Source organism: Populus euphratica, unplaced genomic scaffold, assembly GCF_000495115.2.
Source record: "Populus euphratica unplaced genomic scaffold, PopEup_1.0 scaffold231.1, whole genome shotgun sequence".
Lineage (NCBI taxonomy): Eukaryota > Viridiplantae > Streptophyta > Magnoliopsida > Malpighiales > Salicaceae > Populus > Populus euphratica.
The window spans coordinates 25,978-46,272 of NW_011500112.1; the positions used below are offsets into that span (position 1 = coordinate 25,978).

Below are 20,295 nucleotides of genomic sequence, written 5' to 3' on the forward strand. Positions count from 1 at the left end.
CATAGCTCAGTCAGGTGTTATACCATACAGTATGGGCTATGAAAGTGCCAGGTATTTGTTGTGGTGAGTATTTGTTGTACCAAGTGTTATACAATATAAATCTAGAATAACCATTTAACAAGCAAAGTATTAAAAGTGCACAAGATAACAAATACAAAACATGTTAGTATCAAACATTAAGATAAAAGTTCTAGAAAATTATCTCAGCTTTCTAAGAAAAAATAATTGAGGTCATTTGGACTTCTAGAACTCCAGATATGAGTTAAATACTGAACAGTGTTTGAGTTGCGGGACAAATTCAGACTTCTCTGTTGTTGTTAAGATTTGGACTTCCAAATAGTAGAATTAAGTTCTATAAATGTTTTAGGCCTATGTCTTAGCTTTCCATCTATATAGAGCAGACCTAAATCCAAGATCTATAGCTCTAGATATGACCTAATGATCGAACAGTGTTCCAGTTTGGGTTGAACCAACATCTGTTTTCTAAGTTTGGCCCTTTCTTTGTCCTTTCAATTTCAGTACTTAAACTTATCAATCAATCCTTTATTTAAGTTCTTCAAGTCATCAATCAATCCTTTCATTTATATGATAGGCCTGCATTTAAAATAAACATTTACCACAAATTAAAGGTATCTTATATGTATCAACTTGTTATTATAAAACATGATTTAGTTAAGGAGTTATTGATACTTCAAGTGCAAAATAATGATATAAAACCTTGATAAAAATATACTTTTAAGTACTAATCAGATACATATATTATACAAGTAACAAAAAGAACAATGGCATACAGTATTGTTCCATTGGAGTCAAGGTGCATTAGTCACCTAAAAGGTATACAAACATTATACAAGACCATATGCTTTAAGGGTTCTTTTGGACCAGTGTTCTTAAACTCGGCCCGGTAATCAACCTTGCTTAAGGCCTGGGTAACGGGTTTTAACCAAGTCACCAAGTTTTGACCAAGTCACCCAAGTTAACTCTAATTTTTTTTATAAATTCAAACAACATTATTTTAATTTAAAAAATAATTAACAAGTTATAATTGAATTTATGATCAGGTCAATCAGATTTTTAACCATCCTTATTTTTTCATAAACTAGACTCAGTTTTAACCCTGAATTCGGAGTTAGACCATGAAGTCAGGCAAGGTTTTAAAAATATGTTTTGGACTGGGTACCCTTTTGCCTCCGTTGATTGTAAGAAAGTAGCACAGCGTTACATGTGGCCATGTGTATCAGAAAAAATACACGGTGTACGTACGTCGTGGTTAAACGGAAATGCTTAGGATTCAATATTAATTTTTCAAGTTAATTAACCTTTTCTTACAATCCTTAAGCTTCCCAATGCAGTAAGCTTTGAGAAAAACTCATCTTCGGAATAAAAGTGGCCTGCTGGTGAAGCCAAGAAAACCCTTCTGGCAGGTGTTAGTGGAGACCAAAGACCACTTTGCTAATTATGGAAGTTATACTGAGATGCATCAAAGAACTTATCAAGAAGAACTTTAAAATTAATAAAATATATATAAACAGATTCAAATATCCATATTAATCTTAAAAGACTAACTTACCAAACTGATTTCGAAACCATTTGAATACTTGGACTTGCCAGCGAAGAACTTCCTGGTGATGATGATGCCTCCAACCTGTTTTTCACTGGGAGAGACAGTTGGTGTGTTTTGGAATTTTCTCTATGGGATTTTGCAAGAGATACGAACATGACGGAATAAAAATAGCGGAAAGTGGGCTATAATTAGATTTGCCTGTACGTGTGCTTCTGGACCAGAAGTTCTTTGGACGTGGACGGATTTTGATATTGTCTGCTTGAAAAGAAAAATTACGGTTTGGTCGAGGATTTCAAGGGTATTTAAAGGATAATAATGATTATTTTTTAAAATAATTTTTATTCTAAAATATACTAAAATGATATTTTTTTATTTTTTATTTTAATATGTTAATATCAAAAATAAATTTTAATATATATATATAATATATTTTTAATCAAAAAATATTCAAAAAAATAATTTTTTCATAATATTAATTGCTACCTTATGAGGCCCACTAGTCAGTCTAATTGGCGTGTGCTGTCACATGTCATGGCTCCTTGATATAAGGTGCTGGTAAGATTTTGTCTTCCTCTTCTATTTCAAGATTTTTGCTTTTGTGGTGACCAATAAAGATGTTGCTAAGATTTTATCTAATAAAGGGTATAAGCTGGGTGAAGATTATTCCAATTGGTAATCTTTTAGATTTCTAGTTCAAATATTAATTCATCGATATTTCATATTTTTATTATTTTTATGATTATCTTTTTGTGTTCTTCCAAATTTAAGATTGATGCGTTACTTCCTGCAGATGATTACTCACTACAAAATGTATGGATGCTATTTCTCATTCGACTATAAACTTCAAACTGTATTATTTTTTCAAATATGTTTTAAATTGTGAGACCTTGTAAAAAACAAATGGACGATTTCATGGATGGGTAAATTGGCTTGATTTTTGCATTCTCTGTCGAGCTTTGCAAGGGTTTTGTTGGTGAATCATTCGTGTGTCACCCCATTGGTTAATTAGATAGGAGTTTACTACATCATTGTAGCATGAGCCAAATCAATTTTTTTGGGATGCCAAAAAAAATTACTGACGGCAATTACTAATACAACCCGACTAAGCAAGTCTAAACAATAGTCTAACTTAAAAAATATACAGATTGTATTTTCAAAAATAATATTAAAATAAAAATATATTTGATTATATCAGATCAATTAGAATTAATACACAAATTTATAATTTAGATTATAAGGCTATAATAACTCTATAAAAAATAAGTGTGAAAAAATATGAAATATAATCCCCAATCAACCGAGTTTTAAAGGATAAAACTAAAAAAAATAATTAACCTAAGTCAGCCTCAGTTAACCTATTAAATGTGCAACTCGTGTCATAAAACTGTAATAGCCTCATAAAAATAAAATTAACAAAAAATTATGAATCTTAGTTCCTAATTATCTCAATATTAAATGATGAAATTTAAAAAAAATCTAAAAACTTGAACCTAAATAAAACTCAAGCCAACCTATGTAAACTTATAAAAATTGTGACTTGATTCATGAGACAAATATAACCCTATATAATTATTTATTTGAATGAAATTGAATTAAAAAAGAAGCAAACAAAATTGATGGACTAACAAATAGAAAGCAAGCATATAGGCTTGAGTGACTATCATATCTAACCTAAAAATAAAAGCATTGGACCATGCCTCTAATGTTTTTATATTAGAGGAGATAATATGTCATCTATCTTTTAATTTAAAAAAAAAAATTGTAAACATTGATTGTAAACATTGCTGGCACGACTAAAAGATTGATATCTTCTCCTTAGTTTAAATATTGATTCATTGATATTTTATATTTTTATTATTTTTATAATTATCTTTTTGTGTTTTTCCAAATTTAAGATTGATGTGTTACTTCCTGTAAATGATTACTCATTACAAAATGTAAGGATGCTATTTCTCATTCGACTGTGAACTTCAAACTATATTATTTTTTAAAATATATTTTAAATTGTGCGACCTTGTAAAAGACAAATGGACGATTTCATGGATGGGTAAATTGGCTTGATTTTTGCAGAGCTTTGTAAGGGTTTTGTTTGTGAGGGTTTTGTTTGTGAATCATTCGTGTGTCACCCCATTGGTTAATTAGATAGGAGTTTACTACATCATTGTAGCATGAGCCAAATCAATTTTTTTGGGATGCCAAAAAAAATTACTGACGGCAATTACTAATACAACCCGATTAAGCAAGTCTAAACCGTAGTCTAACTTAAAAAATATATAGATTACATTTTAAAAAATAATATAAAATAAAAATATATTTGATTATGTCAGATCAATTAGAATTAATACATCAAATTTATAATTTAGATTATAAGACTATAATAACTCTATAAAAAATAAGTGTTAAAAAATATGAAATATAATCCCCAATCAACCGAGTTTTAAAGGATAAAATTAAAAAAAAAAATTAACCTAAGTCAGCCTTAGTTAACCTATTAAATGTGCAACTCATGTCATAAAACTGTGATAGCGTCATGAAAATAAAATTAACAAAAAATTATGAATCTTAATTTCTAATTATCTCGATATTAAATGATGAAATTTAAAAAAAATCTAAAAACTTGAACCTAAATAAAACTCAAGCCAACCTATGTAAACTTATAAAAATTGTGACTTGATTCATGAGACAAATATAACCCTATATAATTATTTATTTGAATGAAATTGAATTAAAAAAGAAGCAAACAAAATTGATGGACTAACAAATAGAAAGCAAGCATATAGGCTTGAGTGACTATCATGTCTGACCTAAAAATAAAAGCACTGGACCATGCCTCTAATGTTTTTATATTAGAGTAGATAATATGTCATCTATCTTTTAATTTAAAAAAAAAATTGTAAACATTGCAATATTTGTTGCCCTAGAATTTGGTGATTGAAAGGTTGTTTGGAAGTCAAGAAAAGGGTATTTTCAGCTTAAATTTTTTTCAACTCATTTATTACTCAGAAAACCTAAGAAATAGCCTGCATAATAAACTCATTTATGGCTTCAAATAACCAAAACATCGATCAAAAACACAAAAATCAACCTGAATTTAAAAAAATTCATAAAATCATATATATTCTCTTAAGCAAGGTTAAGGATTCAATAGAACTCATCTCACCAAATGAAACTCATTGATATTAAAATTAATATTTTTCGCAATCAGAATTGGTGTTAACAAACTATTTTCTCTCTCTATCACTAAAATTCAGTGATCTTATCTCTTTTCCCTTCAACCTAAGAATTGAAAATTAAAAGAAATGAAGTTTATCATGAAAGAAAATTTTTGAAAACTAAAGGGACAAATAATTTATAGATTAAAAAGTAGGAGAACCAAATTTATCTATTTCATACAAATTTTAAAATAGCAACATGATTCCTGTATTTGTTTGCTTTAATCTATTTTTTTTTTAATATTTTCCTTTCTTGATAAATTATAAACAATTGGCCACCAATTTAAACACAAAAGGATGAATTTGAAAGAAAAATATGATCGAAGAATTACTAACTCGATGCTTGTATTATATATATGTTGAATTATCTTCATATCTTTTAATTTAGCTCTACATAGAAAAGAGAAGTTGATTAGAGATAAATTAAATAATTTTAATATAAAAACTACATATTTTAAACTTCTATTAAATTATAAGGACTATTACTTACATTTTAGGGAAATTAATAGGGCAATTGCCCACAAGTGGATTTTCACTAAATAAACACAAACCCAACCAACTATGTATGCTATCTTACTAACTCGGTTTACATAATTTGGTTTTAATATCTCTACATATATCGCATCCAAATAGAAATGATAATCTAGTTTGAAATTGAAGAATATTTTCATGAAACAATTTAAATGGATATTTAAGTTTTGAATTTTTTAGGGTTCATGAGTTATTATTAAAGGAAACTCAAAATTATGTAATTATTAGCTAAAAAAGGTTTAGACAACATGATGATTAAGGTGTCTTTTAAAGAAATTGAAAACTAATTGGAAGAAAATTGAGCCTAAAGTGGCGGCCCATTGCAAGGAATTTTCTTGGTAAGGTTTGGAAAATTTGTTATACTATATTGTTTTGATGTATTAATAATGAAGAAAGTACTTTTGAATTATTGTGTTGTATTTAAGTTATGCTTGATATGTTGGAAAGTTTTGGGTATAGTTAAATTTCATGTAAAAGAATTGTTGTTTAAGATATCCATTAAGTATTTGATAAAATGAGAGCAAGTATTTGAAGATAAATGTTTATGGATTTGTTATTAAACCTAAAATGATAGTAAAATTAAGAATTAAGTAGTCATGGGATTTTGTTAAACTTAAATAATAGTAAAATTAAGAATTAAGTAGTCATGGGATTTAGTTAAACTTTTAGTACTATGTTGTAAAAATTAAATGTTATATGAAAAATGTGATGACAACCTTGCATGGTTGAAAAGAAGGGAAGTTGATATTGTTTGGTTGAAAAGAAAGTTATTGTTTGGTCAAGAATTAAGACCCTAATGTCTTTTAATCCATGTGAAATATATGTCTTAGACTTGGTTTGTTTGTACAGTAATGTTTAAATGTTTTGAATTTTTTTTTAAATTTTTTATATATATCTTTAAACCGTTTTAATATGTTAATATGTACTTTTAGTATAATTTTCACAATATATTTTTTATATTTTAAATAAGTTACATTGTTCTGGGTTATAATATAATTTGTTGCATCTGTGTTTATTTTTTAGATTATGCTAATAAAAAAAGTGTAACCTTAAAAGTTTTAATTTATCATGTAATTCTGCTTAACACAATCTTTATATTTAAAAAAATATTAGATTTTATTACTGGAAATAGTGCAACCTATCATAATAATGGAGGTTGCATTGCTCTTCATAGTGCAAACTATAAACCATATTATTTTCTTAAATATCTTTTGAATTAGGCTTGTATCGTTCTTTTTTCTTTCTTTTTTTTTAACTTTGACTTTTTTATTAATACTTTTTTAATTTAAAGTAATTTTTAAATTTATGTTTTAATTCATACTCTTTTTCTATGATTTTTTTGACTTTTTTAATTAATATTATTGTATTGGATGTGTTTAATTTATTAAGAGAGTAGTTTGATTCATCTATATTATATATATTAAAAATCAAATTTTTATGATATTTAATATATGCATTCTTGCATGGTATTTTTTTTCTTCTTTAATTTTATTTTATAGATTTTATGTGTGTTAGTTTCTATTATAAATTTATTTTAATAAATAAATTTATTAATTACAATAATCTAAATGATACATGTTGCAATATTAAATTTATTAATTTATATCTGTCTTTCAACTTTTCCAACTATGTTTTTTTTATTTATTGGTAATAATTTTTTAAATTTATTTACACAATAGTTTGTGAGTTATTTAATTGGATGCATACTTAAGTTTTTCAATTTATATTTATGGTTTTTTATGTAAGAAAACACATTGAGAAATTCTACATGTTCAATTTTTTTTATCATGATGATTTCTTTTTCTTCCTAACTTTATTTATAAAAATTTTATTGTTTTTAATTTTATCCTTCAATCCAAGTTAATAATATATTTTATGTTTTTGTTTTTGTTAATGTTTTTATTCTTTTTTATTTAACTCTCATTATTTTAATTTTTATTTTCTATTTTAAATTTTTTATATAACTTTTTTAATTTTATCTTTCAATATTTTATTTTCTAGAGAGTGGATTTTATAATGTTTTCATGTATAGTGATTTTAATCTGACGATCCGAATAATAGATTTAAAAAGTTAATAAAAATTAATTTTTATTTTATTTTATTTTTTATATTATTTTTTAATATAATTTTTTTAATAATTTTAAAAATTTTTAAAATAATTTTATATCAAATTATCTCAATATCATTACATATAACACAGATTTGTTATGTTAATATGAAATATCTTACCTTTTAATATACAAATTACGTCCTTCAATGGTAGCGCCAGCACAAGTATAGTTAGGTTCAAAATCACGATTGCGCGATTAACGTAAGCACACACGTCACATGCAAATTCGGATTCACATTCTAAGGACACCCATCTTGTCCTTTTTTTTTCTTCTTGCTCCCACATCCCCACGTAATTGTCCAAGTGTCCTACACTTTTAATTAGCATTATCAATTTTTATTTGTGCGGATATCATAAGAACCAATTTCTACTTCGTTACCTTATCTGGTTTATCTCTCTCTCCAAAAAAATTACTAGCTAAAATTTTCCTCTAACTTTACTTCTTTAAAGAAAATAATTAATGAAAAGGTAATTCGAATCATGTATAATTTTTTTATATTTAGATATTATTATATATTGTTAGATAATATTATATTTAATTTTTAAATATAAATTAATTGATTAATTAAATTAATAATAAATTAAATTATTTTATTTTATTTTAATAAGGATCATGATTTATATTTCAACCAATATATTAAAAATTTAATAGTTCATTTATATTAAGGTCATGTTTGTTTTCTAGAAAGTCATTTCCGAGAAACCACTTTCTAAACTTTCCTGTGTTTTTTTATCATAGAAAAGTTGATAAAAGAAAAACATTTTCCGATCAACAGAAAATACTTTTCAGTCAATGAAAAATATTTTTCAGTCAACAAAAAATACTTTTCAGTCAAAGAAAAATTTGGCTTGGTTTTTAGAAAAATATTTTTCTTTTTGACTGTGTTTGTTTTCCGGAAAGTGATTTTCGGGAAATCACTTTCCAAATTTTCTTGTGTTTGTTTGCTGTTAGAAAAGTTGGTCAACGGAAAACACTTTCCAATAGAAGAAAAATTTAGCTTGGTTTTTAGAAAAGTATTTTCCTAAAAAATTTGAGTGAAAAACACTTTTTGAAAGTTGTGAAAAATTTAGAAATGTTATTTTTTTTTCTGATTATATCAAATTTGATCCTCACACTTTTGATTGCTATATATATTTTGTTTTGAATATTTATTTTTTAATTTAATTTCTTAAAATTTAATTTTTATATTAACTTTGATCATCATTTTTATAATTGTTATTTGCTTTTCTCCTATTATTTTTTTATTGAAATTTTTTATCTATCAAATTTGATCCTCATTCCTTTTATTGTTACTTATTTTATTTGAAATACTTTATGAAATGTTAATTATTATTATTTTAATTTCTTCATCTCTTTTTTTTTTAGATTTGATCTTTATTATTTTGATTATTATTTATTTTATTTGAGATAATTTATGAAATTATATATTTTTTTTAATTTCATTCTTATTCAACTTTTTAATTTGTAAGATTTATTACTTATTATTTTAATAAAATTGAGAAAAATAAAATATTAATAAATTATTTTCCAGTTTACTTTCCATAACATAACAAAACACTGGAAAGTATTTTTTAGTTCATTTTTCATAACACTACCAAACATCAAAAAATAATTCACTTTCTAGGAATTCATTTTCCCTGAAATTCATTTTCCAAAAAGAAACAACTTTCCTGCAAACAAACGGAGAATTATTAGTAAAAAATTAAATTGAAATGACTAATCAAAACTAACTTCATTATTAATAAATTTTAAAAAGTGAAGATTAAAGTATAATTAATATAGAAAATGAAAATTTCAGAACTAAAAAAATCAAGAAAGAATATGATCATATACATTTCTAATAACTATCCTGAAATAAAATATATAATATTCTTTAATAGATAAATTAAGTGATATTTTGTTATTTATTAAAGATATTAGGTTTTCTCTATAAATATAATATCATGCCTTTTCAGTACAACAAAACTAAAAATTCAATTAAAATATATTATTATTTTAACTAGATAGTTATGAATGAATTAACAATTAGTTTATACTTAAATAGTTTATTATATTTTCCACATTTATAGGAATGCATTCATGTTTTTATTTTATGAATATGATATTTTCCTAGGAATTTCTAATAATATTAAGTGTTTTTTTTATAACATTTCTAGTTTCGGCCCTTTATCTCTATTTAGAAAAGAGGCAAGAGAAACTTCGCAGTTATGAATGGTATAAAACCAATGGACCATGCTTAATTTTGAATCCATTATTACATGTTTGTTCTAGTTTTAATTTGTTGTTTTTTTAAATGTTGAAACAAATTTTTTTTCTCCATGGGCAATAAGTTTTGATATATTCAGGGTATTCATATTTATAAAAACTTTAATTTTTGCTTATCCTAATTGTTGGAATTTAGTTTAGACATGAAGAAAATGAGCATTAGAATGTTAACAATAGATTTGAGAGTGGAAAAAAGAAATGTGTTCATAAAAGCGTTTAGAAAATGAGCATTAGAATGGTAATTCGTTCAGATTCGTTTAAATTACTATTAAAGATAGACAATTAGATTATATAATTCATTACAACTTAGTCATTAAGAATTTATGAACCCTAAAAAAATTTCACATAATGTCCAACAAATCCTAAATAATTTTATAAAAAAATCCATGATACTCTCATTTTATAAATATGATATTTTCCTAGGAATTTCTAATAATATTAAGTGTTTTTTTTTTAACATTTCTAATTTCGGCCCTTTATCTCTATTTAGAAAAGAGGCAAGAGAAACTTCGCAGTTATGAATGGTATAAAACCAATGGACCATGCTTAATTTTGAATCCATTATTACATGTTTGTTCTAGTTTTAATTTGTTGTTTTTTTGATGTTGAAACAATTTTTTTTTCTCCATGGGCAATAAGTTTTGATATATTCAGGGTATTCATATTTATAAAAACTTTAATTTTTGCTTATCCTAATTGTTGGAATTTAGTTTAGACATGAAGAAAATGAGCATTAGAATGTTAACAATAGATTTGAGAGTGGAAAAAAGAAATGTGTTCATAAAAGCGTTTAGAAAATGAGCATTAGAATGGTACTTCGTTCAGATTCGTTTAAATTACTATTAAAGATGGACAATTAGATTATATAATTCATTACAACTTAGTCATTAAGAATTTATGAACCCTAAAAAAATTTCACATAATGTCCAACAAATCCTAAATAATTTTATAAAAAAATCCATGAAACTCTAGGTTTTTTTAAATTATTATTTTCAGTAAAATCCAAAAGAGAGAAAAAAAAAAAGAGTAAAAAAAAAGAGTAGTAGAAAAATCTCCCTTTCGCTTTGATTGATAGGTTATAAATTCAGCACGGCAATCAATCTAACTGCAGAGGAGGGTGGGAGAGAGAGAGAGAGATCAGAGTTTGAAGGTATTGGAGAAAAATGGAGAGGGAACAAAAAACCAGCAGTGCAAGTCATGTGCTAGTCCTTCCGCTGCCTATACAAGGCCATATAAATCCAATGCTTCAATTCTGTAAGCGTTTAGCTTCAAAAGGCCTCAAGGTCACGCTAATTACCCCCACTTCAATGGGCACCTCCATGCATCAAGACAACGCTTGTTCCATCAACATGGAACCCATTTTTGATGGCTACAGAGAAGGTGAAAGAGCAGCAACCGCAAAGGAATACGTCGAGCGTTTCAAGGACACAATCCCGCAGAGGAATACGTCGCGCGTTTCAAGGACACAATCCCGCAAAGCTTAGCTGAGCTCATCGACAAAAACAGTACCAGCCAATACCCTTTTAAATTCATCATATATGACTCCATTCTACCATGGGTTCTGGACGTGGCCAAGAGTTGGGGCATAGAAGGAGGTCCCTTTTTCACCCAATCATGCGCGGTTACTGTTTTATATTACCATACACTACAAGGGGGCGCTTTGAAAATTCCCATGGAAGAAAAATCGTCGGTGTCCCTGCCTTCCCTGCCACAGTTGGAGTTCAGTGATCTACCATCCCTTGTTCATGGTCCAGGTTCGTATCCCGGTATTTATGATCTCCTTTTTAGCCAGTTCTCAAATATAGATGAAGCGAGCTGGCTCCTCTGGAACACTTTCAATGAACTTGAAGATGAGGTACGTTTTAAGTTCCCTGCAGGATATATTACACTCTCCGTGCACTTTAGTTCTGTGATTGATTGACTTAATTCAACATATAATAATTCCTAGTTCTATAGATTGAAATCAATCAAGTTGTGGTTGCTCTTAGGCCTCTGTTAAATGTTAGTTCGATGAAATTAATTTCCTGTGGTTAAAAGAAGAAGAAAAGTGCGGTTATATGTGAATAATGAATTGGTCATAGTTTGAACCACTATTCAAAGTCAGACAATAACATTCATTATAAACTACTAGTCAAAGTCAGACAGCAACACTCATTGTGTTTTTGCTGTTGCTTTTATTTTGAGTGGTGAGTGCAACACTGGTTACATTTTTTCTGCACTCGGCCATCTAATTTGGATTGCATACTGACCTGACAGGTTTTCGGTTGCTTTTGTTTTATAGCTTTTAGCTGTGTGCTTGTGTATTTGTTTTTTAAAGTGCTTTTTCGGTTCCTCATTACTAAAACACAATAGTAAAAACGCCATGTTTTCGGTTGCTCATTACTAAAACCAGAAAACGCAATAGTAAAAATATGAATTTATTGTTTTGCTCTTATATTATTTGTTATGAAGAATTATACCCCACGGTAAACATAAAAACAAACAAAAACACAATCGGACATAGTTACGTTTTTCTGCACTCGCCCATGTATCTAATTTGGACTGTGTACACTGACATACCATGGTTTCCGTTTGGCTTTGAAACATAGGCATTAGCCAAACTTATCGAGTTACCGACATGTTTTAGGCATTGTAGCGTTGTCACATCACTTTGAATGGGATTCCCATTTTACCACACGAGAAAAAGTCCAACTTGCATGCATGTCTTCTCCAATAAATCTGTAATACAGGATAGCAACCTTTTTCTATGTAGCTGGCAATGTTTTAATTTCAGTATTGATTTGAAATGTTTTCTAGCAAATATCATTTCTTGCTGATATTGATGGTATGGCTGTTGGAACATTTCCACCCTTTCAAACCTTCGAAAGCTAATTAATTGGAGTTTGTTCCCTGGAAGAAGCGGGATGAATTCAACCCTCAAAATAAATTTCATTTGTCCACCGAGTGCAGGATTTCGTGTGGGTTTGTTACTGATACAAGTTACTTTTTTAAAATATATTTTACTTCAAAATATATTAAAATTAAAAAATTAAAATCCTTTTATTTTTAACATCAATACATCAAAAATATAAGTACACTAAAAAAATATTAATTTAATATTTTTTATGTTAAACACACTTTTAAAATATTCCCGGACACAGCAAATAAAAAAGGCAATATTCCCGGACACTTTTAAAATATTAGATAATAGCATTCTATTATTTTCATTCAATTGGCCATTAAACCCTATACTCTGAGTCCGAGTCTTCAAAGTACTCGTTCTAACTTATTTCTTTGACGTCAGTGCTAAACAGTAGTTAAACACCTTAATGTTTCTATTCAGATTGTCGACTGGATGGCGAGCAAGTGGCCAATCAAGCCAATAGGACCAACAATTCCATCAATGTTCTTGGACAAGCGGCTGGAGGACGACAAAGACTATGGTCTCAGCCTCTTCAAGCCAAATTCTGAAACTTGCATGAAATGGTTAGACTCCAAGGAACCAGGCTCAGTTGTTTATGTATCATTTGGCAGCCTCGCTACTCTGACAGAAGACCAAATGGCAGAATTGGCCTGGGGTCTGAAAAGAAGCAACACTCACTTTCTATGGGTTGTAAGAGAATCAGAAAAGCAGAAGCTACCTGGCAACTTCGTAGAGGAGACAACAGAGATGGGTCTAGTCATAACATGGAGTCCTCAACTAAAGGTCCTGGCTCACAAATCGGTGGGATGCTTCATGACTCATTGTGGGTGGAATTCAACACTAGAGGCTTTGAGCTTGGGAGTGCCAATGGTGGCAATGCCACAGTGGACAGATCAACCAACTAATGCGAAGTTTGTTGCTGATGTTTGGCAAGTAGGGGTTAGAGTAAAGGTAGGTGAAAATGGGATGGTGACACAAGAAGAGATAGAGAGGTGTATAAGGGAAGTCATGACGGAAGGTGGAAGAAGGGATGAGATCAGAACTCATTCTGAGAAATGGAAGAAACTAGCCGTAATGGCTATGGATGAAGGTGGAAGCTCCGACAAGAACATTGAGGAGTTTGTGGCAAACTTGAATGCATGAAACTCCAATAGCACATAGAGTCCTGATCAGAGACCTTAAACATGCATTGAATCCCTAAATGCTAGATGTGATTGTCGTGGTAATCATTTGCTTTGGATAAGCAATGGAATTTGTTAGCTCGTGTGTTTTATGAAAAGTAATTTTATATGAAAATTACTTTTTAATTTTTTTTTTTTATTTAAGAACAAAATTGATAATGAGAAATATTTTTTAGTAAAAAAAATTAATTTGATTTATAAGAAAGTATTTTTTTTTTTATTTTGAGCGGGTAAAACTTTTTAGAAATTTAAAAAAAATTAGAAATATCATTTTATTTATTAATTATATCAAATTTGATTTTTAAATTTTTGATTGCTATATATTTTATTTTGTTAATTTAATTTATCCTTATAATTTAATTTAATTTAATTTAATTTTTATATAAATTTTGATTCTTATTTTTATGATTGATATTTGTTTTTTTATTATCATTTTTTTATTTGAAATTTTTTATCTATTAAATTTGAACCTTATTTTTTTTATTGTTACTTATTTTATTTGAAATGATTTATGAAAGTATAACTATTATTATTTTAATTTCATCATCTTTTAATTTTTTAATATATTAAATTTTTATTATTATTTTGATTATTATTTATTTTATTTGAAATAATTTATAAAATTAAATTTTTATTTGAATTTCATTATCATTTAATTTTTTAATTTATAGCATTCCTCATATATATTTTAATTTCCTTTTCAATTAAACTACTTATTTTATCATTCAAAAAATAGTAGTTTTATACATTCAGAATGAGGGACACAAGAATAAATTATATGACGCCATTAATAGTTGATCATCCAAATTCTGCAATTTCTAGTAATTAATTAAGTTAGTCCATTTCCTTATGTTTTTGTTTTCTTTATGTTGAAACAATTTTTTTTTCTCCATGGGCAATAAGTTTTGATATATTCAGGGTATTCATATTTATAAAAACTTTAATTTTTGCTTATCCTAATTGTTGGAATTTAGTTTAGACATGAAGAAAATGAGCATTAGAATGTTAACAATAGATTTGAGAGTGGAAAAAAGAAATGTGTTCATAAAAGCGTTTAGAAAATGAGCATTAGAATGGTAATTCGTTTAGGTTCGTTTAAACTACTATTAAAGATGGACAATTAGATTATATAATTCATTACAACTTAGTCATTAAGAATTTATGAACCCTAAAAAAATTTCACATAATGTCCAACAAATCCTAAATAATTTTATAAAAAAATCCATGATACTCTCGGTTTTTTTAAATTATTATTTTCAGTAAAATCCAAAAGAGAAAATAAAAATAAACAGTTGTAGAAAAATCTCCCTTTTGCTTTGATTGATTGGTTATAAATTCAGCACGGCAATCAATCTAACTGCAGAGGAGGGTGGGAGAGAGAGATCAGAGTTTGAAGGTATTGGAGAAAAATGGAGAGGGAACAAAAAACCAGCAGTGCAAGTCATGTGCTAGTCCTTCCGCTGCCTATACAAGGCCACATAAATCCAATGCTTCAATTCTGTAAGCGTTTAGCTTCAAAAGGCCTCAAGGTCACGCTAATTACCCCCACTTCAATGGGCACCTCCATGCATCAAGACAACGCTTGTTCCATCAACATGGAACCCATTTTTGATGGCTACAGAGAAGGTGAAAGAGCAGCAACCGCAAAGGAATACGTCGAGCGTTTCAAGGACACAATCCCGCAAGGCCGCAAAGCTTAGCTGAGCTCATCGACAAAAACAGTACCAGCCAATACCCTTTTAAATTCATCATATATGACTCCATTCTACCATGGGTTCTGGACGTGGCCAAGAGTTGGGGCATAGAAGGAGGTCCCTTTTTCACCCAATCATGCGCGGTTACTGTTTTATATTACCATACACTACAAGGGGGCGCTTTGAAAATTCCCATGGAAGAAAAATCGTCGGTGTCCCTGCCTTCCCTGCCACAGTTGGAGTTCAGTGATCTACCATCCCTTGTTCATGGTCCAGGTTCGTATCCCGGTGTTTATGACCTCCTTTTTAGCCAGTTCTCAAATATAGATGAAGCGAGCTGGCTCCTCGGGAACACTTTCAATGAACTTGAAGATGAGGTACGTTTTAAGTTCCCTGCAGGATATATTACACTCTCCGTGGACTTTAGTTCTGTGATTGATTGACTTAATTCAACATATAATAATTCCTAGTTCTATAGATTGAAATCAATCAAGTTGTGGTTGCTCTTAGGCCTCTGTTAAATGTTAGTTCGATGAAATTAATTTCCTGTGGTTAAAAGAAGAAGAAAAGTGCGGTTATATGTGAATAATGAACTGGTCATGGCTTGAACTACTACTCAAAGTCGGACAGTATGGCCTTGATCAACAAGGCTTATACAATCACGGGGCTGCCTATAGGGCACAATCTAATTTGGATTGTTCACTGACCTACCATGTTTTTGGTTGCTTTTGCAGTAATAAAAATACGAATTTATTGTTTAATTTGCTCTTGCATTTTTTGACGTCGAGGGTTATATCCTATAGCAAATATAAAAACAAAAACAAACACACCCATGTTTCCGTTTGGCTTTGAAACATAGGCATTAGCCGAGCTTATCGTCTTAGGCCGATGCTACAATGCCTAATTGGTACCCAACGACATGTTTTAGGCATTGTATCGTTTTACAGTCTATGCCTGTTGGAACATTTCCGCCCGTTCAAACTTTCAAAAGCTAATTAATTGGAGTTTTTTTTCCTTGGAAGAAGCGGGATGGCTTCAACCCTCTAAATACATGTCATTTGTCCACCTGGTGCAGGATTTAGTGTGGGTTTGGTACTATATAGGGTTTTTTTTAATATATTTTATTTAAAAATATATTAAAATTATAAAAACATTAAAAAAAATATATATTTAATATATATTTTTTTTTATGTTAAACACATTTTTAAAACATTCCCAGACGCGCGCAAATAAAAAACGCAATGTCAATCAGCTCCTAGGCTTTTTAAATGTTTGTTGCAAGCTCTTTTTGATCTGGTGATGGAGTAAACTGAAGTCGTAGTTAATTGACAGCAAATGAATTCAAGCTTTAAATCTTTTGTTTTTTTTTAATGGAGTTAGGTTGTTAAAATTTTAACCTGATACCAAGCACTTGAGCTCATTATATATATAAAAATTGTTAATAGAATTCTATTATTTTCATTCAATTGGCCATTAAACCCTATACTCTGAGTCCGAGTCTTCAAAGCACTCGTTCTAACTTATTTCTTTGACGTCAGTGCTAAACAGTAATTAAACACCTTAATGTTTCTATTCAGATTGTCGACTGGATGGCGAGCAAGTGGCCAATCAAGCCAACAGGACCAACAATTCCATCAATGTTCTTGGACAAGCGGCTGGAGGACGACAAAGACTATGGTCTCAGCCTCTTCAAGCCAAATTCTGAAACTTGCATGAAATGGTTAGACTCCAAGGAACCAGGCTCAGTTGTTTATGTATCATTTGGCGGCTTCGCTGCTTTAACAGAAGACCAAATGGCAGAATTGGCCTGGGGTCTGAAAAGAAGCAACACTCACTTTCTATGGGTTGTAAGAGAATCAGAAAAGCAGAAGCTACCTGGCAACTTCGTAGAGGAGACAACAGAGATGGGTCTAGTCATAACTTGGAGTCCCCAACCAAAGGTCCTGGCTCACAAATCGGTGGGATGCTTCATGACTCATTGTGGTTGGAATTCAACATTAGAGGCTGTGAGCTTGGGAGTGCCAGTGGTGGCAATGCCACAGTGGACAGATCAACCAACTAATGCAAAGTTTGTTGCTGATGTTTGGCAAGTAGGGGTTAGAGTAAAGGTAGGTGAAAATGGGATGGTGACACAAGAAGAGATAGAGAGGTGTATAAGGGAAGTCATGACGGAAGGTGGAAGAAGGGATGAGATCAGAACTCATTCTGAGAAATGGAAGAAACTAGCCGTAATGGCTATGGATGAAGGTGGAAGCTCTGACAAGAACATTGATGAGTTTGTAGCGAACTTGAATGCATGCAACTCCAATAGCACCAAGAGTCCTGATCAGAGACCTTTTCTTTGTATTTTCTTTTTAAACTTAGTTTTTTATTTTTTTTTATTTTTAATATTTAATCGCAACAATCAATTATTTTAATTGTGAGATATATTTACATTTAAAATAAATATTTACCATAAATTAAAGATATTTTATATTATTAAACTTGTTGTTATAAAATATGCTTTATTTAAGAAGTTATTGATACTTCAAATGTAAAAAAAATAATATAAAATTTTAATAAAAATATATTTTCAAGTACTAATCACTAATGTTTTAACTTGCACACATTAATTTCATATATAATCATAAAAAAGTAAATATTATAATAAAAATATAAATTATTAGTTAAAAATCATGGAATAATTAAACAATTTTTAAATATTATTATAATTAATTATCTAAATAGTATTTTTTAAGATATAAAAATTAAAAAAAAATAAGGTCTAGGAGAATCACGGTCAAGGACATCTAAGACTAAAAGGATGCTTATATGCATCTACACTTTAGAGTCAAGCCCCTTTTTTTTAATAAATGGCAAACAATGTGTCATCCACTCACATATATTTTCAATCATTAAACTTGTTTTCATAATAAAAAAAAACTAACAGGATTCAAATCTTTGAATCTCAACAACCAAGATTTCAACCATTTTTTCCACCCAAAACATAAAAAAAAAAAAAAACTATTTACCTATGAAACTCCATTTACAACAACAAAACACAATTCAATTAACCTAAAACTCAAAATCAAACTAAATTTTAATTTTTTTCAAGACTTGATGTACTTTTCCTAACATCATTGAAGGTGAAAACTAACTCTATTTAGTTCATCTCTTAAAGATAAGTCCATATACATCAAAATCAAAAGTTATTGTGATCATAATCTAATCATATTACAAGAACTTAAATTTAAGGAGAAAAAAAACAAACTTTAGGACTAAAATGCAATAACCTACAATAAGAGAGATGAATTATAACAAAATCAAAACTTACAGGATCAAATGAAACTTTGGCACCTTTTATGGAAGTTATTATATTATTCTTTTGTGTCAAATTTGATCCCTAATCTTTTAATTTGTTTTTTAAAAAGTTAAAACTTAATTTTATAAAATTAATTATAAATTTAACACCAAAACATTCCATGATATATGAGTTAGACATATGAGTTGAGGGGGATAAAATAGACCAAAACATATTAAATACATGAAAACATGAGTCACATACTTTAAATGATGAAATTAAAATAAAATAAATTATAACAATTAAATTGCAAAAATTCTTGGAATGAGAAAAAACTAGCATTTATTGGCCTCTTTGTCTATCTACATTTTTAAACATGGTAAAATGATTAATTTATCATTCAAAATAAAATTTTAAAAACTTGCTTCTAGAGACCTTTTCATCTAATTTTTTTTTTTGTTATTATCAAGTTGAGTTAGATAGTTTGATATTTTAATAAACATAAAATTTTATTTAAAATAAAAGGTAGTTGATGTGTGCAACGCAAATACGCCTATGTATGAGAGGTGCTTACTACATTCTATGCTACATGTGGTATTTTCTAATGGCCAAAAATCTCCCTCCATTGTAACATGGGGATTTTCACGAGGTCTTCTTTTTCATGGGGTGGCTTGTTAGTGACCTTTATTTATTTTTTCCTTTTTTTTTCTTTTGTTCTTGTGAAATTCACGTTGATTATTCAAAATTTTAAAGTTATTCTTTTATTTATTGATATTTCAACTTTAATTTTTATTCGTTTGATTTTAAATTCTTATTCTTGATTCTTTTGTAAAATCTTGATTTGTTTTCAATTTTATTATTTAATCCCAATTTGTTATATGTTATTTTTTATAGTTCGGTCCTCATTATTTGATTGTTTTTTTTTGTTATTTTGTTAAATTGGCTATTTTTTATAGTTTGGTCCTCATTATTTGATTGTTTTTTTTTTGTTATTTTGTTAAATTGATTTTTATTTTTAATTTAACCATTCAATTAAGACTTTCTAGTTATCCTCTAATTTATTTTTTATTTCAATTTTGATCCTTATTGTTTTTATTTTTATTTTTGGTTTTGGATCCTTTTGTGTAATTGATTTTTTTTTTCCAAATTAATCCTTCAACATTTGATTGATTGAAAATTGAGTTTCGTGGTTTTTTCAAATAGGAGGCTTCTAATCTTATCAACCAAATCACGGGGTGGTTTTTTCAAATAGGGGGCTTCTAATCTTATCAACCAAATCACGGGTTTAAGAATCTAGCACGAGTTGATATTATTTTTTTAACTTATTTCTTTGTCAATTTCATCATTGTTTTTTTTTTTAAAAAAAATGGGCCTTGTGGTTTTATTTTCTATCGGGTTATTCTAATCTTATAACCTAAATCGTGAATTAACTTAGATTGGTTCAATGCATATTACTTAGATTATAGATTTGTCATGCTAATTTGGGTTGACTTAAATCAGGTTTATTATTCTTTTTAATCTAATTTTATTCTTTTATATTTAATTGGCTAATAAT

The 20,295-nt window shown here is 28.5% G+C and overlaps 2 protein-coding genes across 3 annotated transcripts; both read left to right on the forward strand.

Annotated features, from left to right (window-relative positions):
• The first annotated feature begins 10,767 nt into the window (after positions 1-10,767).
• Positions 10,768-13,872, forward strand: LOC105109793 (UDP-glycosyltransferase 74E2-like). Of its 2 annotated transcripts, none has more exons than XM_011004609.1 (3): positions 10,768-11,121; positions 11,160-11,538; positions 13,006-13,872. In XM_011004609.1, the coding sequence occupies exons 1-3, from the start codon at positions 10,847-10,849 to the stop codon at positions 13,726-13,728; spliced, it is 1,377 nt and encodes a 458-aa protein (XP_011002911.1). In that variant the 5' UTR covers positions 10,768-10,846; the 3' UTR covers positions 13,729-13,872. The 2 variants fall into 2 exon arrangements, with proteins under 2 accessions (XP_011002911.1, XP_011002910.1); XM_011004608.1 differs by having other exon boundaries at positions 10,768-11,078; positions 11,117-11,538.
• Positions 13,873-15,103: 1,231 nt separating this feature from the next.
• LOC105109817 (UDP-glycosyltransferase 74E2-like) lies at positions 15,104-19,954 on the forward strand. The gene is given in 4 exon segments (XM_011004649.1): positions 15,104-15,445; positions 15,448-15,837; positions 17,038-17,848; positions 19,944-19,954. Coding segments are annotated over 4 exon segments (1,482 nt in total). The 5' UTR covers positions 15,104-15,175.
• The last annotated feature ends 341 nt before the right edge of the window (positions 19,955-20,295 follow it).